This window comes from Notolepis coatsorum, assembly GCF_963971535.1.
Source record: "Notolepis coatsorum genome assembly, chromosome: 1".
NCBI classification, from domain to species: domain Eukaryota; kingdom Metazoa; phylum Chordata; class Actinopteri; order Aulopiformes; family Paralepididae; genus Notolepis; species Notolepis coatsorum.
Window position 1 is genome coordinate 36,317,842 of NC_140165.1, and position 24,555 is coordinate 36,342,396.

Here is a 24,555-nt window from a genome sequence, read left to right on the forward strand (position 1 = left end):
TACTGCGGAGGCCCTCATCCCAGGTGTCTATTGGAATGTACACCTGGATATCTCTCTCCCAGGACTCCCTCAAGCATTGTGTAGATGGAATATAGTGTTCTGTAAATGGAAGAAGCATGGACGCTGAATGAAGAGGCAAAGAGGATGATAGACTCTTTTGAAATGTGGACGCTGAGGAAGATGCTGAAGATAACATGGAAGGATAAGATCAAGAATGAGGAGGTACTGAGAAGAGCGGATATGCAAGGAGGACAGCTGCTGGAGAGGTTGAAAAAGAGAAAGATGGAGTTGTGCGGGCATGTTCTGAGAGGATCCAGCGGGGAGATGTTCAAGAAGGTGGTGATGGGGAAGGTGGATGGAAAGAGAGGAAGTGGAAGACCAAGAAGAGGCTGGGTAGACGACGTCTGTGATTGGAGCGGAGTGAGAGGCGGAGTCACGGAGTTGGAGAGAAGAAGTGGGGACAGAATGGGTTGGAGAGTGATAGGCAACCTTCGGAACGAAGAAGCCACCTAATGATGATGATGAAATGAGTCTACAAACTTGGATATCAGGCCTTTGGTATTGGGCTCTGTAGTCATGAGGGAATATATCACAGCAATTGGTGTATAAGTTTCAAAATTTGGAATATTTAAACGAACATAGTTCCTAATTTGTAAATATCGAAAGAAATGAGTGGGGCCTTCTCTAAAATTCACATATTTAGCTGATGAATAAACTTTGAAATCATTCATAATGAAGTTCTGCAATGTTACCTGAGTTAAAGTAACCTAGATATATAAATGATGGAGATGTATGTAGGTATGTTGATGAGTCTTATGCAGGGAAAATATATACAACAAGAAAACTTCAAGACCATGCAGGTCCTTTACGTATTGATAGGGCAATGACAATAATGCACATATATCAATCAGTCAATCCTGTTTTCCAGACCATGTCACTATAAGTCTGTTGTCTGAACTGTATATACCCACCACTTCCTTCACAACTGTATGTCTCTATGCCATGTCAAATAATGTAATCTGTGGGTGCTATATAAATACATTTGCATTGCCTTGTCAAGTCAAGTCAAGTCAAGAGTTTTATTTGTCACGGCATACAAGTATACAATGAAATGCGGGGGGTCTTGCCTGCAACGATTGTGCATAATACAATAGTAATATATAATAATATAATAAGAATCCAATAGAACGACATTGTGCAATAATACAAGTAATCAAAGTAGGGCATATCGGTATATGTACATGAGTTATTTACAGAGCATGGTAGGACATGCTAGGTCCTGTGGTAGTGCAATACACTGTTAGCTACGGATGAGGCACTGGGTCTTTATGTACACTTGCCTATGACAATAGTGAGTGGCTTAATGACCAGTATACATTTAAATTAAAACATTTTAAAGCTTTTTTTAAAGCATTTTAAAGAGATATAGTTCAAAAGCTAGCAACTTAAAGTGTGTTGTTATAGCGCCGCCATTGGGCCAAATGGCACCAAATTCGACACACTGCACTCCCTTGGTTTCTCAGCAATAAACCTGCAGAGCGTGATGTCAATCACATGAATGCTTCTTGAGATATAGACAGACAGAGATTCCTTCCTTTATAGTCAGATATACCAACCTGACAAATACTAACTGACAGAATGTGCACTTATTACTGCCAATAACATACCATACAAATGTACTTTGCGGGCCATAGGACATACTGTGAATCATGTACCACCATTGTACTTCAATGAACGTAGTAGATTCATTCTCATTATTCTTGTACAGTAATTTTCATACCACTGCAATAATCAAATATTAATAACAAAAGATTTTACTTTTGTGCAATAAGCACTTATTTAAATGAAACCTCTATGTACTTCAATATGTTTAGTATTTGTGTTGGATCGGTGTATGTGCTGTTATTGAGATCAATGTGTTGTTGTTTGAGGTCATTTTCTGATCTGTACTTTGTTTCTACTTTCTTTTAATTGCACTGATCAGGAGTAGCAGTTCTAATTTTGTAGGGATAGGCCTATAATGTTTTGTACAGTAGGCCTACTTAGATTCACAATTTGCTTTTATTTCCCCTTGCACCACTGGCGGTGGTGTAAGCACATCCAATATCTTGACTATAATGGTGCATGATGAAAATTATAGAACAATGAAAAATATATCCACACATCTGTCTGTCTCTGTGTCTGTTATAAAACCTACTGTGATTTGTGTATGTCAGTTAATGAATAACACACAATGAAACATCAAATGAAGCAGCAAACTGAAACCAAAGACGATATCAACTATATTCGGTGTAACAATTGATAACAACAAATAGGCTACTGCCTGAATGCCAGACGTTATCAGTGTTGTCGTGTATGTCATAAATGTCACTATGAATTGAAAATGGGGGACCCTGATGTAAACAAGACAAACGTCTTTCTCTGGTCTGCATCCCCTTAACAATTGTGTGTATTGAGCTGTACTGTATTGTACACATTCTGCAATCTGTTAAATAAAGTTTTCATTAATTCATTCATGAACTTCCGGTCCTGACGTCACTGTTGTCTCCAAAGATGGCGGCCTCCACTAGGCGAGCTGTGGGATCTATTTTGTGGAAATGTCGGAATTGCTGCTCCAGTTTCAATGCGGTGTCGTCAAATTTAAGTCAACAACAGGTAAGAGTTGGGTTTTTCCTAATCGTTCTTCTTACCCGTTTTATATTTACACTGAATGTAAAACGAAAGAAACTAAGAAGCAAACATGCCAACGAATGTTGACGTCCTTGAACTAACGTTAGCAAGCAGTGCCTGTCAAGTGTCAAACTCGAATACCGTAGTCATCATCGTGGCAGTTTACATCAGCGTTATTAAGAATAGATGTAGTCCTCTTGTGTCCTGTCGTGTAGTTTATGTAAGACATTGATCCATCATTATTGCACTGAAACGTTGCCATGGCATTGTCCTAATAGCAGACCTAGCCTAGCCACGGCATGTTGTGTTTGATTGATTGAAAACTTTATTAACAGATTGCAGAATGGGTACAATACAGTACAACTCAATACATACAATTGTTAAGGGGATGCAGACCAGAGAAAGACTTTCGTCTTTCGTCTCATCAGGGTCCCCCATTTTCAATTCATCATAACATATATGACATACAGATACAGTGCTGCTACATCTATACATGTATGACATACCAGATTTGCAAATACAGTACTGTTTTGTGATACAAAAAGAGTCCATACAGTATATACAGTGTACATTGGAGGAGGTTGGGGGTAGGTGGGGGTGGGTGGGGGACACTGTACACTGTACATTGGAATATTGACAAAACCATACTTGGTCATTTACTGTACATTGGAGGGGGTTGGGTTAGGACATTTACAGGGGCCAGTTTCGAATTGCAGTCTCCCGTAGGTGTTCTTTGAGAGAGTTTTTGAAAGTGGGTAGTGATTCACATTCCTTTACATCTTTGGGTAGGGCGTTCCACATTGATGTGGCATAATTGCGAAATGTGTTTAGTCCCTTGTTTGAGCCGAATCTGGGTTTAACTAACATGATTTGTGGAGCTCCCTCTGGTGTTGTGATCGTGGTATTACTATTCACTGACCTTTGGGAAGTATTTTGACATGTACATAGTACATGGGTACCTTGGTCGTGTAGTGTATCTTGTAGACCAGGCCCATTGCAAGTTGCTGTACTCTGTCATCTACTCTAAGCCATCCTAGGTTGTCAAAGTGGGCAGGGGTGAGGTGGGTTCAGGTCAAGCAGTAGTACTTTACAGCCCATAGTTATTATTTCAAAGGGAAAATCCACCCCAAAGAATAATTTACTTTGTGCTATTCCACTGATCTCAATGGTTAAAAACACACAGATACCATCAAGTCTAACTAAAACATGAAATAGGCTACATTGTATATCCCATACATTATTATTCTTTTTTTTTAAGATTTTTCTTTTAGCGTTTATCGCTTTTTGCTACTGGGCAGTCCAGTAGAGAGAGAGAGAGGAAGAGCGGGAGACAGAGTGGGGGGAAGACATTCGGCAAATGACGGCGGGTCCGGGAATCGAACCCTGGTCGGCCGTGCCGTGCCGCGACGCAGCGCGTTACATGGTTCGCCACTTGGGCGCCCAATCCGCCCATACATTATTTTTAACATGGGTCTGTTTGCTGATTCCACACAGAACAGGGTTAGCCTACCATGCCCTTGTTAGGAGAGGTCTGTGCCCTGATTGATCCATCTCAAGCCATCTTATGCCAATTCCCCACGGTCCTGGTCTGGTCATTGCGCTACCCTCTATTGCTCTGGGCAGGATGTAGACTACCACATGTCTCCTCCGATACATGATTGTGCAGTCACCAGCCACTTATTTTCACCCGAGCGAGGAGTTTCACTGGGAGAGCGTTCTCCCCCAGATCCCCTCCCCGCTGATCACGAGTCACTAATGCAACAACTAATACCCTCACCACCTTCCCAGCCATGACTTGACTTGACTTGAATACTGCCAATTGTGTTCATTGCAACGTCTGACCAAGCCAGAAGTACCCTCGGGAAAGCAATAGTTGTGAGGGCGGGTTTGAGATAGGTCAATCTGTCAGTATGTTGTTAAGTCAATATCTATAGACTATTTTACTGTTTGTAAACAATAAAGACATCTTTGGGTGCGATTTGGTTTCAGAGGTCTCCAGGGACAGACTTTGGATGGAACCATGTGAGATATGATAACCTGTCTGTGCAAAAAAGATTTGCGTGTGGTTTGGTTTCAGAAGTCGAGTTTTGCCCAGAAGATGACGTAGGAGATGACAAAACGGTCTATAAACATAGAACATCATGATTTGAATTTGTGACGTCATCAAGCGTCCTTTTGGAAAAGTGTCACAGATGCGAAGCATTGTTCCAATGGATTGAACTGGTCTTATGCAAAGTGACATGCCTTTGAGCTGTCACTAGGGTCAGAGTGGCTAACCATGTGTGAGTGAGCGAATGAATCAGTGAGTTGCAATAACAACTCTATCCATGAGGTGCTTCATTCACATCTAAAACCTATTGAGCAAGTGACACGTTTCCTGTCGCTGTTTCTACAGTCGATTCCATAATTTGTAACTTTGCTTGCTAGTATGAGTAAGAGAGAAGTAACTGAAACAGGTTGGTCTAAAATTCTTAGATGACTTAATAACAGTCTTCAGACTTTTATCGGCCTGTCGGCCTAGTTGATTTAGGGAATATTTTTTCCCCTACAAAAACAAAAAAACGTATTCCTTTATTGATATTCCTTTATTGATCCCCTTTGACCCCTTGGGGAGATTCAGGCGTCATAGCAGCATGGGGGCGGGGAGGTACAGGTATGGGCATGGTAATAGTAGAAAGACATAAATATAGGCAATACAATTAGGCTAGATTCTTAATATAAAAATTAGTAGAAAAAACTGTGTAAACAATATAATTAACTCTGAATGTAAAGATATGAGAAAAGTAAACAAAGGTGCAAATGAGGGACTGTATGGGGGTAATATGATAATATACTGTACACCTCTTTATAAAGCACCTCTTTAAATCTAGTGCTGCTTGCCTACTAGCCTTACATAGACATAGCCTACCGGTACTTATAATTCTTCAGGATAAAACAAAACAATAAAAAAAGCCTTAAATCCTAACCTTGGTGTTGTCCTTGACGACCGGCTGAACTTCTCCGCTCACATCACAGCGACAACCAGAACCTGCAGATTCTTCCTGAGAAACTTCAGAAGGATCCGCCCCTTCCTGACAAAAGAAGCCACGCTACTCCTCGTCCAATCAACAGGATCTCCCGCCTAGACTACTGCAACGCACTGCTTGCTGGCCTTCTGACCACTGCCACCAAGCCTCATTCAGAACGCAGCCGCCCGCCTGATCTCAAACCTACCGAAGTCAGCGGTGTCACCCCACTTCTTAGGGACCTGCACTGGCTCCCCATTGCCGCACAAATCCGCTTCAAGGCTCTCGACTTGGCATAATATGTTAGGACTAGGGCTGCACGATTTTGGGAAATAATCTAATTGCGATTTTTCTGACAGATATTGTGATTGCGATTTACATTTGCGATTATAATTTTTTTTAAGCAGCCCCACAGAAGTTTATTGTAAAATGCGGCTTGCATCTGGCCTACGCGGTGGGTCTTTTCGGGACACCGAGCCTGAAAATGTTTCTTTTTACCTGGGAATCGATACAGATTTTTTCTGTACTTTACTCTCCCTCCCTGAAGTCTAAACTTCACAACACACAATCTAAAACCCCTTACCTCCCTCTCCCAAACCGATCTTGTATCTCAATGGGACTTCCTGGTTAAAAAAATAAAATAAAAATGTAAAAAAAAAATTTAAACAATTTGCGAGTTGTACTCTTCCTGCTTACTTGTCGTACAAAACTTGTAAGTCGCTTTGGATAAAAGCGTCAGCTAAATGGATAAATGTAAATGTATTAAGTCTTAATTGTCCCTCCTCTCACCAGGTCCCACGGAGGCAGATATGTGTGAGTGCCGTCCACCACAGGAGGAACCTGGCGGCCGCCGGCCCGGAGAAGTTCACAGAGGAGTTTGTCAAGAAGCAGGTGGAGGAGTTCGACGTGGGGAAACGCCACCTGGCCAACATGATGGGAGAAGATCCTGAGACCTTCACCCAAGACGACGTAAATGTAAGAGAAACGGGCTTTCCCCAGGATGTTCAAAGAAGATGGTGCTGAGTCGCAACTAGGGGGTGGTCCAGAGAGGGGCTGTGCCCCTCGTACGGGAGTCAAAGAAATGTGCAGTGAAGAAAGCCATTTGCTCTTAAGTTCCTGCAATTTAAAAAGATTGAGTACAGTGTATAAGGTTGCACAATAGTTTAATGGTGAACACGAAAACACACGCATGCATGCATACATACACACACATGCACAGAGTGGAACAGAGGAACAATCAATGATGTGTCTGTTTCTACGCTGGCCCCAAGCTTTTAAAAATATATATACTGTATATGTATGTATTTTCTTTTCTTATTTTTAACCCCATATGCTGAGGCCACATTTAGCATAAAACGCCTAACGATTGCATACCCAAAGTAATTTGCGATTTATTACTTGAACCACTTATAGCTAGGGGTGGAACGGTTCACACAATCTACGGTTCGGTTCGTATCACGGTTTTGGTGTTTCGGTTCGGTTCGATATAGGTTATTTTTTATTTAAAAAAAATTTAACACTCCAAAAATACCATACATCAGCATAAGATATATAGCCTAAAAATAATCCAACTTTTCAGTTATTCTCAAGGACGTAGTCATGCAAAAACTGAAAGAATGAGGCAGTTTGACATCAGGCACATTATTTTGACAGTGAGCAGACAGCTAGGAGAGAGAGGGGAGGCATTGCTGATTTAAACATGCTTCTAATTTATTTGGTAAAAAAAAAAAGGGTTACCTTTAATAATGTTTGGCACACAAATACCAAACTGACTGAAAAATATAGGCAACATTTGTCAAAGTATTAACTTAGTGCAAACAAACAAAATAATTAAACCTTTCTATTTTTTTGCCACATTATAGACAAAGCCCATCAACATAAAGTATGCATATGCTCAACCAGCACTAGACTTTCTTATCAAAAAGGAAAAGTCACAGTGTTATTTAAAATAAATAAATCGTGTGTACGAAATATATATTAACTTTTTAATTGCATGAAACATTATGAAGTATTATCTTATGCCGCTTTTCACTGCATGGTACCTAATCGACTTGACTCGCTTTTGCTTCTTGAGTGTCTTGCATGCTGTATCTGAAGTGACTTCACACAAGGAAGTAAGTAAATCATTTATAACTAAATGATACACACATGCCCCGAACGGTAGGCAATAGTCCCGGTTGGAGTTAGTAAACACAGATGTTACCCTTCTTGGATGTTGAATAAACGCCTATCATTGTCTTTCAACACCCGCCTCTCAGACTCCCATTTTCTCCTCTGCTAGCTAGTAGCTATGGTAACATTTCATTGGCTGTATTAGAGCTGGCGGGCTACCATAGTTAAACATGCGTTGTTTTGTACAAACCGTGCTAACGTTAACGTTATGGCAAGATGTGTGTAGGCCTATGTAATGTTAATGGCTATGTTTTTAAAGTCGTAATGAAGATTGATTTATATTGCGCTTGCCATTTCCACAAAGTGACTAGCACCTGCTGCCAGCAGCCAGTGTGTCACCATCTCTCGCCTCTGTGAAAATAAATTTTATTTATTTTTTGCGCATCCCCTGAACCGAACAATACCCACACGCCCCGAACCGTGGAGGTCGTGCCGAACGGTGTACGGTTCGAATGCGTGCTGTTCCACCCCTACTTATAGCACATGCATGAGTCTGGTCTCTTTTGAAAGGAAACATTCTGAACTTTCTTCCACAACAGTAGAAGAATCACTCTGAGTGCTAATTTAATAGAGTTAGAGGTTTGAACACACTGAAATATGTGACTCACGTTTTGTTTACTTGTTGCCAGATGCCTGTTTTTGAGTTCCAGCTGAGAGGTAGGAGTTGGAAAACATAATGGTTCCATAGCCTGACGTCTTATCTACAGTACAGGTCCAAAGTTTATAACAATCCCACGGGAAATTAGTGTTTTACAGATGTTTTTGTAATCCTTGTATCGGTAATAATTCGTCCAAAATGGTGGACCGCTCATTCATTTGGACGGCGAATGGGGAATATCCAAGGAATATCCAAACAAACATCTTCTACGTCTTCTCTCCGTTTACCGTAGGAATCAGCCCTCATGTAATATACCGTTGGCTCCAGAATTTCATTGGCTACATAGGTGGTCAATCAGTTCCGCCATCAGCGGTGACCGATCCGTTCAGGACCTGGCCAAACCGGACGTGGTCACTTGTCCGAATGGCTTGTCAAATGACGCTCGTCGGATGTTTCGTCTTGTAACTCGAGACTGGAAGCACGCAATAGGTCGAGTGTGGTGACGATCGAAAATGCGGCAAAGTGCCGCAACGCGTGTATACGGGCCGCCTGAAGGTTAAACCACATGGTGGCACTGATGCTTTGTAATAGTGGTGATGTGTCCCTATACCATTGTTTAACGTAAGCCCTGATGGAGGGAGAGAGAGGGAGAGTCATTAGAGTCACTAGGTCATTAGACTGCTCGGAGCCTTTTCACACCTAAGTTTGTTTGTGATGTTCCGAATCAAAAAAGTTAAATCATTAGCTTGTGGCAGTTTTTCTTGGTTTGGTATTGTTTCACATCGGCAGTTGACAGACGAACCATCAATCAAACATCAATTTCAATCCTAACTAACGTGTGAACAAAAATAATCTTGTGATCCCCACTTTGGCACAAAAAATTCCATATGCTTTCCAATTCACTGTCGGTGATGTGCAAGTTATGTGCTACTGTCACCTGAATAGGGCATGCTAGGTATTTGTTTAGTATCGCAACATTATTTGGCTATTTTGAACTTACAACAGTGAAAATAATAACATTGTGATGATAACAAATCACACATTTGGAAATATATGGGAAAATGTTGGGGCTGGGCAATAAAACGATAAGGATGATTATCGTGATATATTTTAATCGATACCGATTGATAATCAAAATTTTTTATTTTTATTTTATTTTTTTTTGTGACCCTCTTTCCATTTCTCTCTTGCGTCACTGAATTGTTGTAGCCTATCAAAGGTAACATTATGTGAGCCTACGTTCTGACCCTGTATATAACGTTACCGCATGTAGCTTAACTTGGTGCAGAAAACTTTGGAAAGATGTCTGCTTTCATTAGCAAAATAATGTAAATGTCAACCTCTTACTTTCACTTTTACACTGAACTCTTGAGTCCCTCCTACAGTAGCCTCATAGCTCTCCAAACTGTGCAACGTCAAACATGGTAAACCATAGGAACAAACAACTCCTTTAGCCACAAACAACTGAGTCTATATTATAACGGAACAATCACCAACTGAGAAGGTTTAGTCAAGGTTTGAGCAAACCCAACACATTGGATATGTCGTTTCTGATGTGAAAAAGGCAGTTGGGGATAGTTCTATGCACTGTTAATTTACATTGCTATTTGTCCATCACTGCTCACTTTATCAATTCTGATTGGAAGCTGGAATAAAAATGCTTCAATCTTCAACAATGCTTGTGTTACATTAACTTTGTAACAAAGTCCTATGTCAAGCTAGCGACAATAATTGTCTGTCAGAATTGTTCTAGAATATCTGCCACATATGCATCTTTTCTCGTTTATTTTTTGGATGACAATATAATTTATAGTGATGCACGATATATCGGCCGCCGATATAATATCGGCCGATATGGCCGTTTTTGTACACATCTGTATCGGTCCGATATCAAGATTGGGCAGATAAAAAAAAATAAATAAATAAAAAAAAAAAATCTTTCTTTTTACATGTTTTGGCCTTAAATAGTTTCAAAATATCTGTCATTTCTGAAAAGAAGTTACAAAAGTAAAAAAAAAAAAAAAAAAAAAAAAAACGTTTTGGAAAATAGCTCGTTGATTTTTTATTTGATTATCATAAAGTGTTTTCTATAAATATCGGTATCGGCCAGAACAGCAATATTAATATCGGTTATCGGTATCGGCCACAATTTTCACATCGGTGCATCACTAATAATTTATCATTGTTTCTCAGCAATAGCATCAGTAGGGGAATTTCAATATTGCCCAAGCCTAACATAAAACGGCTAACTACACTTTCCAGAAAATTCATCTGGCACACAATTAGGCTATGCCTTTCATTTGCCAAACGTGACGGCTTTTATTTTAATTTTTTTTCATATTGGCCGCCTTTTTAGCTCTTCCTCCCGAGACGGCCTGGAAGCCACATGCCATTAAAGCGTTTTCAACATCCATTAAGCGGCCTACACACACACACAGCCCTCACGCTGCAGCCGTGATGCGAGCAGCGGTCGGTGTCATCCGTGTCATCAGCAGATGTGTTGGGGGAGTTACACAGGCGGTCGCCAGGAGGGGCCGGTGGTGCACTGGGTAATGTGCTGCGTCAAGGATGTTAGTGACGGCCCTCCGATGATACACGCACAACATTTGCCCATTTGCGAATTCCTAGAATACATTGGCTCCCCATTGCCCCCAATCGTTTAGCTCGATTTCCAAGCCCGTCCCGCCCCCACCCCCCACCTGACGTCCCTCACATTATGGAGTGAGACGTTAGCAGCGGACTGTGTAAGGTGATCTGACGGCTCGCGTCTCGTCCTCCGATGAGAAAGTGAAAGAATCCAAAAATCATCTAAAATGTAACAAAGCTTACAATTGACTTGCACAACTCAGCAAAGTAAGGTATAGAGAGAAAATTGTTGCGTTTTTGGTATTTGTATCGAATACAGGTATCGGAAATGTTCAAACGTTACCCAGCCCTAGTCGAATGATATACTGAATTTGGAGAATTCAGAACATGGCATACAGGAATGTGTCTATTAATCACCTTCAAATTGATTCGCGGGTTTGGACAATTTACTTATTTCAAACCCTGCCCCATTTGTTGCTTTGGAAGCAACAGTTGTGATTGGAGGATCAAGCAAATGGGGCAGGGTTTGAGATGGGTCAATTGTTGTGTCCTCTAAAGGCTCCCTCATAGTCGGGCGGAACGGACTCTGCAGAGGTCCGCACGTACTCAAAGCTCCAATTTTCTAACCGCACAGACGTCCGCGTCGCTCACTTGGTGTCACACAAAAAGCTGCTCGGCGTGTGTTGGTTGACATTGACCTGCATTAAATGTGACACCCATCTGCATTTTACTCTGAACACTCACTCCGTGGCAAGAGAGAGTAGGGTAGGATCATGGTTCTATGGGTAGGATTGGTCCGGTTAAAAACATTGGCAAAGTATTGCCGAAATAATTTTTTTTTACTATCGCTAATCGTTATCCATTCCCATTCCGATTCATATACATTTGGACCATGTCTTTTTTTCATCATCTGAAGAAACTTGAGTCGTTTGAATGGCTTTTCTAAGTGTGTAAAACTGCCAGTTCTATTTCAAAATCTTGGAAACGGAGATGACCTAGACTCTTTATTTTGACATCGGTGGATGTCGCCATGACATTGTGGGAAATGTAGTAAACTGGCACAAGAATTGGTTGGGTTTCTTTTTCTTCTTTCTTACTCTTTCACATACAATCTCTATTTGCATATGTTTCACCCAACCTGCCCTTCTCCACACACACACACACACACACACACACACACACACACACACACACACACACACTCCCCCCCCCCCTCTCTCTGACTTCCCCGGTCTTGACAAGCTTAAAGGCAGCAACCTGCTCCTTCCAGCCAGCACCTGCTGCTGCCACGCTAATTGAACCGAGAGATGGAGGGAGAGAGAGATGTGGGAAGAGGGAGAGAAAGAAGGAGAAGTGAACGATGGAGGGACTGAAGGATGAGAAAGATGAACAGACTGCCTGGATGAGTGCGGCGGGGTGGACACATGCATAGACACACACACACACACACACACTCCCAGTTCACACACACCTTCAGAGTGCCATCTGTAGCGCCACTAATGACCTGTGCGCGCACACACACGCACACGCCTGAGTGAACTCGATTTGAACCGTTGAATCCAGGGTGTCCTCCAGTCAAGTGTCAATGCAGCCAGAAGCCTGTGTTCTCTCTCTCTCTCTCTCTCTCTCTCTCAGCTGTCTCTTTACCGTGTGTGTTGTACTTTCTATTATCCGTCAACTTCTAACTCTTAACTTTCCTCTCCACGGGGGCATTCATTGGAACTCTGTCCCCTCTGTGAACTCTTCCCAGCAGCTTGCGGCGCATCGTCTTTTTCTGTCGTCATTGTCACTTTGTTTGCCCTAAACCGCTGTGATTATTGGCAGAACTGGACACCGCTACATCCCTCTAAATGTCATCCCTCTCTCTCTCTCTCTCTTTTGTTCCCTTTCCCCTAGAGGAGTATTGCCTACCTCTTCCCCTCCAGTCTGTTTGAGAAGAAAGCCCGGCCGATGATGAAGGTGAGGCTGCCGCACTGCTTTCCTAAAGGGGAACGCAAATTTAAGAGTTTTGCCCACACCCTGTAAGGAAGCTCCATCCACGTGTTGTGAACATGAGCTACTGTGGAGGAGGGATTTAACCAGATCAATGAATGTACTTCGTCAAATATAGACTTGGTTAGCACCGGTTTATTTAGCTCAAACAGCATCAAAGTACAAATAGGTCAAGATTTAAGGCCGGAGTATCCTCCATAGAGCTCCCGAATCAAGTAAAACGTAGGTCTTTATAGTAAGAGAAAAGGGGTTGTGCCCAGGTCAAAGGGGTTGTGCCCAGGTCAGAGGGGTTGTGCCCAGGTCAGAGATGGGGTAGATTGGGTTGGGGGAGTGAAGGAGGGAGGAGGGGTGATCTAGGACGGGGGGGGGTTAGGTGAGTTGGGGAGCTAGGGGGGGGGGGGGTTTAGGTGAGTTGGGGAGCTAGGAGGGGGGGGGGGATTTTAGGTGAGTTGGGAAGCTAGGGGGGGGGATTTTAGGTGAGTTGGGGAGCTAGGAGGGGGGGGGGTTAGGTGAGTTGGGGAGCTAGGAGGGGGGGGGGGGTTAGGTGAGTTGGGGAGCTAGGGGGGCGGGATTTTAGGTGAGTTGGGGAGCTAGCAGGGGGGATTTTAGGTGAGTTGGGGAGCTAGGGGGGGGGGGATTTTAGGTGAGTTGGGGAGCTAGGGGGGGGGGGGATTTTAGGTGAGTTGGGGAGCTAGGGGGGGGGGGATTTTAGGTGAGTTGGGGAGCTAGGGGGGGGGGGATTTTAGGTGAGTTGGGGAGCTAGGAGGGCGAGTTGGGGAGGGCTGGGGAGGATAAACGAGGGGAGGTGAGAGACAAAGGGTGGACTGATTGATCAGGGGAGACAAAGGGATTGACTGGGAGATGGGACATTTGGGTATTTGGCGATTAACTCTGGGATGGTAGTATGTTTGAGGGGAGGGGGGGAACATATATTCCACACTACTCTTCTCTCTTCCAAAGCCAGAAACCAGAGAAGTGAGACTCAAACTTGTCGTCGGGTGTAAAGGCTGGAGCTGCGCCATTGACGATGAATAATAATAATAATATATTATTAGTGTGGGTGAACTGGCGAAGCCAGGTTGCCACCCACACTATAGTAATCTATACTATTTTTATTCTTTCTTCTTTATTCCACCGATTTTGCAAACACTACTCGTGCCAGAGCGTTCGCGCCCCATACACGTGAAAGGTATCAAAACGACCGGCTTGCCCATGGCAACAGCGCTATTCAAACTCGGAAAGTTTCACCGCACCGTTTGGCTACGAATCGACTTTAAACGGGAACATTTCGGTCCCATTGGAAATAAATGGAATTGGACATTTCTATCTCAACTGTTGACCATTTGTTTAAAGGTTCTCCTCCCCATAGACACCAATGTAATCCCACTCTAGGAATACGATGATTTTTTAGCTTTTTTCCCCTTCTGTTCCGATCGCCACCCGGGCCACAATTGTCGACGGAATGCCACAATATCGCACACAACCCTTCGCCTACTCCTTGAAGTGCTCATGTGCGCTTCACAACGCTTCATCTCTTATGGTTTGCTTTTAATCATCGTGACAATGCAGTCATGCATCTGCCCCCATAGACATGCATTGTATGGAAAGTTCAAGTCATTCGTGATTGCATGACCTGTGTGGCTCATGGCTCATGATTGGTTCAGCCTAACAGCTGTGAGGCTCATGGCTCATGGCTCAGCTGACCTGCCAATGACCTAATCGACTTAACCCTTAAGTTACCCTCTGTGTTGCAGTACTGAATTGCTTGACAGCGCCCTCTGTCTTGCGGGTTGTCATTGTACTCAGTAGGGATATCCTCTTTCATTGGTCGATGTTGACCACCTTTCATTGGTCGATGTTGACCACTCCCCCGATCATAAGACCACGCCCCCTTAGGCCACACCCCCTCAGTGTATCTCTTGAACCGTTTGTCGTAGAGACTTGCGGGTTGTTCCATTGTACTCGGTAGGGATATCCTCTTTCATTGGTTGATGTTGACCACTCCCCCAATCCTTAGACCACGCCCCCTTATGCCACACCCCCTCAGTGTATCTCTTGAACCGTTTGTCGTAGAGACTTGCGGGTTGTTCCATTGTACTCGGTTGGGATATCCTCTTTCATTGGTCGATGTTGACCACTCCCCCGAGCATTAGACCACGCCCCCTTAGGCCACACCCCTTTTGTCAGTCCGAAAATTTTCAAAACTCTGAAAAATACGAAACATTTCAAAAACTCGGACAAATCCGAAAAATTTCAAAAACTCGGAATACTCAAAATTTCAAAAACTCGTAAGTCCGAAAAATTTCAAAAACTCCGAAAAGTCTGATAAATTTCAAAAACTCCGAAAAGTCTGCACAGAATTTCAAAAACTCCGAAAAGTCCAAAAAATTTCTAAAACTCGGAAAAGTCCGAACATTTTTAGAAACTCGGAAAAGTCCGAAACATTTTTAAAACTCGGAGTAATCCGAAAAATTTCAAAAACTCGGAAAAGTCTGATAAATTTCAAAAACTCAGAGAAGTCAGAAGAATTTCAAAAACTCGGAAAAGTCCAAACAATTTCTAAAACTTGGAAAAGTCAGAAAAATGTCAAACTCGGAAAAGTCAGAAAAATTTCTAAAACTGAAAAGTCCGAAAAATTTCAAATGGTCTATGTTGACCACTCCCCCGATCCTTAGGCCGCGCCCCCTTTTTGTATCCTTTGAACCGTTTGTCATAGAGACTCGCGAGAGACCCTCTCCCGTTGGCCGGCGGTGCACAGGCGTCACCCACACTTTCACAATTTCCCCCGCGCGGAATTGTCTAGTTATATATAGAGGTATATCTGAGTGTCATCAGCATAGCAGTGGAAGTCTATGTTGAAATGGCGGACAATTTGATGGATGTAGATGATAAAAAGGAGTGGGCCGAGTACAGAACCTACTATATATTATTACTATATAATATATACTGTATATATGAGTATATAAAACATCTTGAATCTTTTCTATCTTTTGCAGCATCCAAATGAGATATTTCCACAACGGAGAGGTACGTATGTTTGTGGTGATTTATGCTAAATTGATCAACACCTGCTAAATATTCTCCAAGCTGTAGTGTCTCTTGATGTCAGCCCTTACAGAGCAAAGTTTTCTGACTCTTGATTGGTCGACTAAGTTCTTCCTCTCTTCCTTGTCCTCCAGCCATCCAATGGGGAGAGGATGGACGTCCTTTCCACTACATGTTTTACACTGGGAAACAGTCCTACTACTCCCTGATGCATGTGAGTAGAGTGTCGATTATGTCATATGAGGGATTCTATTTTTTTTTATTGCAGAAGTGGAGTTTATCTTTAAAGCCCTTAAAGGAACACGCCAACATTTTGGGAAATTATCGTATCGTCTTCTCCAGAGAGAGACAAGAAGATAAATACCAGTTTCCTCTCTGTGTGTTCAGTAGAAAGCTATCTGGCTGCATGTTAGCCTAGCTTAGCACAATGAATGAAAGCGGACAGTGCCGGTTAGCCTTCGGGAGAGGTGTAAGTTGGACAATGCCTAAGCTAACCGGCACTGCCCGGCACGGTCCACTGTTTCCCCAAATGTTGGCGTGTTCCTTTAATCATAGTTTCATGTCTCAACGGGCATCATGGGCTCATGTTAGAACGGAGTGACATGAATGGACCTTGACCCTCTGCTGAACAAAGCTGTGAGGATCCATGGAAACAGCATTTAGGGCTTCTGCAATTTGACGTATTTCTGAATGCAACAGATCGTCGGAGCCGGGCACGGGGTCTATTTGATTGACATCCTGAAGTACTCACACATTTACACTTTTTATAAAGATGGCGAGGGGTACTGACTCTGAATCGAATTGTATTGGGGGGGAAAAAACGCTTCGTTGTTCGCCCTCGAGTGCAGAGTGACGCACCTCACGAATTAGGTACGTTTTATTCCTTTTCCAGGAAGAGGAAACATTGGATTTCTTTCGACAAAAATCAATTTTATGTGAATTTCCTTTGGCACATAGCGATACATTGATGGAAACTAGGTGCTGACAAAGGGTGGTGAAATGGAAGGAGGGACAATTTTCTCTTTTTCATTCCATGGGATCTTTTAATAGGAAGAAAATGGGAGACACGTCGGGAGGGCAATTCAAGAGGCGACCCCCGCTCCTCTAGTACACGCTTCTGTCAGGAGGGAGTGGTGCAGGAGAGAGAGAGAGAGTTCATAACCATTTATATATTGTATACCCAGTTTAAATCACCTGTACATTACTATTGCACTTTACTGTTACATTTGCACTCTGGTTGGATGTCAAACTTATTTTTCTTGTGTACTGTGCTTGTGCTGTATAATGACAATACATTTGAATATAATCTAATCTCTGGATCCGTCCCGCGACTACCTAGTCCTACCCCCCCCTGAAGCCTCTTCTCCCCCTGAAGCCTCTTCTCCTCTTCTCCCCCTGAAGCCTATTATCCTCTTCTCCCCCTTAAAGGGGAACTCCAACATTTTGGGAAATTAGCTTATTTAACATCTTCCCTGGAGTTAGACAAGAAGATACATACTTTTTTGTCTCTGTGCGTGCATTTTAGCTTTGGGAATAGACGCTCCGTTAGCATAGCTTAGCTTCATCACTGGAAGTGAGGCAGGACAGTAGCCTTACAGTGCCTTACAGTGTATTGCAAGGTCTGACATTGACCAAATTTGATATGCATGACCTTGGTGGGCTCTAGGTCAACTCCTGAAAAGGGGGTCAATGTCAGACCTTGCAATCAAAAGTTAGGGGGCGCACTGAAATTATGGCAAGGGTTATTAGCCCCCTAACTTTTGATTGCAAAGTCTGACATTGACTCCCTTTTAAGGAGTTGACCTAGAGCCCACCAAGGTCATGCATATCATGTTTGGTCAATGTCAGACCTTGCAATACACTGTAAGGCACTGTAAGGCTACTGTCCTGCCTCACTTCCAGTGATGAAGCTAAGCTATGCTAACGGAGCGTCTATTCCCAAAGCTAAAATGCACGCACAGAGACAAAAAAGGTATGTATCTTCTTGTCTAACTCCAGGGAAGATGTTAAATAAGCTAATTTCCCAAAATGTTGGAGTTCCCCTTTAAGCCTATTCTCCTCTTCTCCTAGTCTTGGTACACAGTTTTGTTTGTGTGTGTGTGTGTGTTGAGTGGGAGTGCATTCGCTGACGAAATCGCCGTGCATGTGTGTATTTTTTTTATTGGTCACACTTGTTGGTTCGTATGCGATATTGAGACACACACACACACGTAATCCATTGTTCACTGTAGCAGCGACACAATCCATGCCCCCTACTGTCTCTTTAATAGGTCTGTCAGTCTGAGAAGCCAGCCTGCTCGTCTGCATGATTACAGGCTCAATCTCACTACCTCTCTGTCCGTCTGTCTGTCTGTGTGTGTCTTTCTTTCTCCATCTCTCTCTCGTGCCTTTTTCTCGATAACCCTCTCCTCTCCCAGTTTTTCATCATACCTGGGTCAAACAGCATATACAAAAAATTGCTTTTGGCTTTCATCTACTTGGAGCGCCAGATGGGTGGGGTTTAGTCACGTATTGACTCAAGATTCAAGAGGTTTATTCATCACATACATACCCACGACATATAGTGAAATGAAGGTGGCCATGCCCGCTTCGATTGTGCAAAAAATACAAATAATAATAGAATAAAATAGAATAGAAATAAAATAGACATGATAAAAGTACTAAGATAAAATACAAAAGATAATGGGTCCTATGTACACTAATATACAATATACAGTTATACTCTGTCACTATGCTATCCTAACTATACTATACAACAACATCCAGTTATGTTTTTTTTCTTTTTCTTTAAAGTGACCTACGTTACGATACTTATCCATGGCAACTTGATAACAACACACCTGATACTAGTCACACTTGTCCAAATACACACACACACACACACACACACACTAAGGCTGAGCCCGAACGTTCGAACGTTCGTTCGTTAAGCTGACATTCGGACTTTAATTAATGGGTTCGAACGTTCGGTGAAAAAAAATAAAGCAGGCGCAACGACGGTGAGGCGATGTGAAGCGGCGCGTCCCCCGAGTCGCTCGGCTCAACCAGTATGGTCTCTGCCGGGCTGTTGCTGGATACTCAACCAGAGCTCTAGTCTCAACCAATGCAATAGAACAATTTTGATTGAATGACAGGCGATTCTGCCAATTACGTCACACCGCTTGCACCCGCCTCTGCTGTTACCACCAATCGGCAAGCGTTTATTATTTTTTTTACTTCCGGCAATGCCGCCATTGATCTGCTTGAGAGAAGCATTAACGTAGCGTTAGCTCCCCGCCGAGGAAGTAAAAGTCGTAACAAGGTTTCCATAGGTGAACCTGCGGAAGGATCATTAATGAATACCAGCCTTTTTCGGCCACGGAGCGCGAGCTTCATGGCGGGAGGTGGTTGCGTTGGAAACAACTCTGGCCGAGGCGGTGTTGGGAGCCCGGCGGGACCCCCGCGCCGGTGTCTCTCGGTCTCTCTGCCGTCCCCCGTTCCGAGGTAGACGGTGGAAGGAGCCGAGGCGCGCGCCTCTCTCCTTCCCGTCGACCAAGAGTGAATACCTGTTATTGAACGTGTAACACTAACTATATAACGTTAATGCCACAAAACGAATGCCTTTGTTTATCTAGCCCCTTACGTGACTGCGGTGTGCAAGGGCTATTGTTGAACTTTGATGCAAAAAAAAAAAAAATTATATATATAAAAAAAAAAAAAAGTTAAATAAAACTTTATTAAAAAATCTACAAAAAACGAACGTTCGAACGTTCGTTCGATAAACCCTGGCGAACGTTCGGACCCTAAAAACAGGGTTCGGGCTCAGCCTTAACACACACACACACACACACACACACCCATTCACAGACTCATACCCCCCCCATTCAGACTCAAACCCCCCCGACACTCAACTAACTACCTCGGCAACAGTGGGCAGGGACCGCTGCCAGACATCCAACTACTAGGAACTTCGATCACTGAGTGTGTCTGACTCCCACCTAAAAGGACAATATATAACGTATGATGTATATCACAGCATACATACCTTATGCATACGACGCCTTGTGTGTATACTTCATCAGAGCATATATTTTGCATATTTAGATTAGATATTAGAATATATATATTGTAACTATATTTATTGTAGGGCACATATAACAGAGGGCATACATACCCTCATCTTGCACCTTGTTGCCCATATGCGCATGTCCAGAGTTAATTATATTGTTTACACTGCCTTTTTTTTTATTATTTAATTTTTTACTTCTCCACTGTACCATAATTCTATGACCTGTATCATGTCTTCTACTACCTGTACCCCCCCCCCTCCCCCATGCTGCTATGATGCCTGAATTCCCCCAAGGGGATCAATAAAGGAATATCTTATCTTATCCCCCCATACTATACTATACCATTTCTAGACCTGGGCACCTCTTCACCTCAAAGCCCCTTCAGCTATTGCTATTGCTCAGACGAAGACCATGTAAGTTGCTTTACAGTATACAGTTTTAGACAAATTGTAGATTCAACCCAAATAATCAGAAGTTGGAATGTTGTGTATATTCATAGTTAAAATACAGTAGATGTTGTTTACATTCATGGTTGGATGGTAGAGGTTGTGTACATTCATAGTTAGATGGTAGAGGTTGTGTATATTCATAGTTAAAGACGGTAGAGTTTGTGTACATTCATAGTTAAAAGAGAGTAGATGTTGTACGTACATTCATAGTGTTGTGGAATATTTTAAATGGGTCAAGACAGTGAACTGTAGAAATCCAGATGAGTCAAATTGTATAAAAATAGAACATAGTTTATTTCTGTTTCTGTGGCCACAGAAAAAGTATCCTCAGTTTACAATCGGAGACAAGTGTACACACAAGCGTTTGACCAGAAAGTGAGAAAGAGCTTTGGTCAGACATACAATTAAGTACCAGCTGGGAATGATGAATGAAAACAAAGATGAGAACATTAAAACAAAGATGGGTTTAGGGGGGTTTTCGTGTCTCGCACGATACTGATATGAAGACAACAAGAAAAAGAACATGTCATATCTAAGTCAAGCTGTTCTGGTCCTTGGCCGTTGTTTTAAGAACACTGTCAGACTGTCGCCCAAGTGTCTGAGCTGTATACTAGTTAACTATATCAACTAGTCAAGGCTGTACAGAGAATATGTATTCAAACAGAGCTATGGACATGATAATATTTTCGACCACAATAGTTAAAAACAATAGAGGTTGTGTACATTCATAGTTAAAGACATTAGAGGTTGTGTACATTCATAGTTAAAGACGTTAGAGGTTGTGTACATTCATAGTTAAAGACAGTAGAGGTTGTGTACATTCATAGTTAAAGACGGTCGAGTCTGTGTACATTCATAGTTAAAGACAGTAGAGGTTGTGTACATTCATAGTTAAAGACCGTAGACTAGAGGTTGTGTACATTCATAGTTAAAGACGGTAGAGTCTGTGTACATTCATAGTTAAAGACAGTAGAGGTTGTGTATATTCATAGTTAAAGACGGTAGAGGTTGTGTATATTCATAGTTAAAGACGGTAGAGGTTGTGTACATTCATAGTTAAAGACGGTAGAGTTTGTGTACATTCATAGTTAAAGACAGTAGAGGTTGTGTACATTCATAGTTAAAGACGGTAGAGTCTGTGTACATTCATAGTTAAAGACAGTAGAGGTTGTGTACATTCATAGTTAAAGACGGTAGAGTGTGTACATTCATAGTTAAAGACAGTAGAGGTTGTGTATATTCATAGTTAAAGACGGTAGAGGTTGTGTATATTCAGTTAAAGACGGTAGAGTTTGTGTACATTCATAGTTAAAGACAGTAGAGGTTGTGTATATTCATAGTTAAAGACGGTAGAGGTTGTGTACATTCATAGTGAAGACGGTAGAGGTTGTGTATATTCATAGTTAAAGACGGTAGAGTTTGTGTACATTCATAGTTAAAGACTGTAGAGTTTGTGTACATTCATAGTTAAAGACTAGAGTTTGTGTACATTCATAGTTAAAGACGGTAGAGGATGTGTATATTCATAGTGAAGACAATAGAGGTTGTGTATATTCATAGTTAAATACTGTAGAGGTTGTGTATTATTCATAGTTAAATACCATAGAGGTTGTGTATATTCATAGTTAAAGACTGTAGAGGTTGTGTACATTCAGTACAATTCAGACAGTTACTGACTGGTTGGCTGACTGACTGACTCACTCACTCCCCTGTCGTTGCCTGCTGAGCTGCAGAAGGCATCAGACCACAACCAAGCCACAACAACTCATGACAACTGGATATTGCATAATAGTGGACCATGTGAACAAAATGCCAACTTTGGTTGAGGCTGTGTGACATGCATGTCACGTTCACGTATCATTCACCTTCACGTTCACCATACATAGCTATAGGGCATTTCTGCCATTAGCTGACGCTACACTCACTCGGTATTAGGGCTGTCTTAAATACTTCGAAGCTTCGTTCGATGGGCATGGGATTCGAATATGAAAATAAAATTCGATTATGTATTTTTTTGCAAAATCAACTCTGCCTCTCTTTGTTAATTACAACAAGCAATGCTGTTTGTTATTTAAGATGAGGTCGGACTCGGCACTGACAGATTTGTGTTCATTGTGCTGCTTTTTATAAAGCTTCAAATGACGGCTTACAATATTGCATGGAAGCAAAGTGTTTAGTTGGTCTAAGATTTAAAAAGGTTTAAACTTTACAGCACTGACAAAGTTGAACAACGTGCTGTACAAGTCCCACAACAAAAAAAATCAAATTATTAAAAAATCAAATACATTTTTTTTTTCCTTTTTTTTTTTTTTTTAAGCTTCGAATTAAAATCGAATCTCGGCCCCGAAGCTTCGAATTCCAAAAAAATTATCGAAGGTCAGCCCTACTTGGCATCATCTGAGATTAGGAGTAACACTTAATACTTGCTCAGCTGCTTGCGTTGGATATCAATCGCCCTCGGCCATTTCATTTTTGCATCTTTGCTTAGTCAACTTGTGTGTTTGACACTGTTTGCTCGCCCTAATGAGGGTGTTGATCCACCAGGTCGGGGCAGTAAGTCATGGAACGCATTAATACCACCATGCCTGCAGCGCAGACGACACTGTCGCTATGTGTAACACACTGATATACATACAAGTACTGTAGCATATTCTGATATGTCAATGGAGCCTAGCTAGTAGTATTATGCCGATGGGAGTGGGACTTAACGTTACAAGTTCATTTTTGTGAGGAAAATGTTTTATTTTTTACTTGAAATTTGCCTTTTCTTCCTCCCTCCTTCTGTCGTCGGTCGTAGTGGTGGATTAGGCCACTCTATCAAGAAGGAATTAAACCAACATCTGGTGAATAATTGACAGGGAAATTAGTTCTCGCTGGGGTGGAGTGGGGGGCGGGTACTGCTTCAGGGACGTGACCAGCACGACTCAACCCTATACCAGTCCTAGACTCTGGCTTTATACCACGACTAGTGATGCACGATATATCGGCCGATATGGCAGTTTCTTTACATCGGTATCGGTCCGATATCAAGTTAGGGCCGATATTTAAAAAAATATTTTTTTACATGTTTTGGCCTTAATTAAATAGTTTCGAAATATCAGTAATTTCTGAAAATAAGTTACAAAAGTAAAAAAGAAAATGCGTTTTGGAAAATAGCTCTTTATTTGATTATCATAAAAAAGTGTTTTGTATACAGAGATATCGACATCGGTAAATATCGGTATCGGCCAGAACAGCAATATTAATATCGGTTAGCGGTATCTGCCACAATTTTGCCTCTTGTACTACATCTTACCCCCCCCCCCCCCCCACACACACACACACACACACACACACACACACATCATATCCAGGCTCAGTTCCTGGCTGCCAATCAGTCTGACAAACCCATGACTCTTGTCGTGGAATAATAGATAATGTGAGCAGCAAGTAACAATTTCTGAGTCCAAAGTTGAATAAAAATGAGATGGCTTTATTCCTCATATGGCCATACAAGGAAATGCTCAGTTCACAATCAGAAAACGTTGTAACACAAAATGTCTGACGAGAAGTGAGAACGAGGTCTCATTCAACGTACAATTAATCCATGAAAAATTCCGTAGGAGAATGGAAGATAACAAGAAAAGGACAAGATGGTGGTTAGAATAATCAATACTACGACTATGTTATGGCTATCCTGGAAGGAAAACAGAGCAGTTCCCACACAGCTATGTTATGGCTCTGAAGAAACACACATCGTGTGACCCACAGCATATGGCCTCTATGATAGAATACTTATTGTAATACAGCCTGTATAATGACATGTATAATGACATAAACATATTTCCACCACACTTCCACCCTGTTTGACAATATAGATTACATAATCACTCATTATCTATAATGACAACTAAAAACATTATCATTCTTTAACCAAAAATAACACAAATTTTAATAACTCAAGCAAAAACTATTTTTATTATCTAAAATAAAAGGCCCTCTGGATTGAC

The 24,555-nt window shown here is 42.0% G+C and overlaps 1 protein-coding gene across 1 annotated transcript in view; it reads left to right on the plus strand.

Annotated features, from left to right (window-relative positions):
- Positions 1-2,544: 2,544 nt before the first annotated feature.
- Positions 2,545-24,555, plus strand: part of mrps9 (mitochondrial ribosomal protein S9) — a 30,338-nt gene continuing 8,327 nt past the window's right edge. Inside the window, exons 1-5 of the mRNA XM_084312855.1 lie at positions 2,545-2,655; positions 6,468-6,650; positions 12,928-12,990; positions 16,020-16,050; positions 16,203-16,282. Of these exons, the coding sequence (XP_084168981.1) occupies positions 2,554-2,655; positions 6,468-6,650; positions 12,928-12,990; positions 16,020-16,050; positions 16,203-16,282 (459 nt within the window). The 5' untranslated portion in view covers positions 2,545-2,553. The remainder of the gene's footprint in view (positions 2,656-6,467; positions 6,651-12,927; positions 12,991-16,019; positions 16,051-16,202; positions 16,283-24,555) is intronic.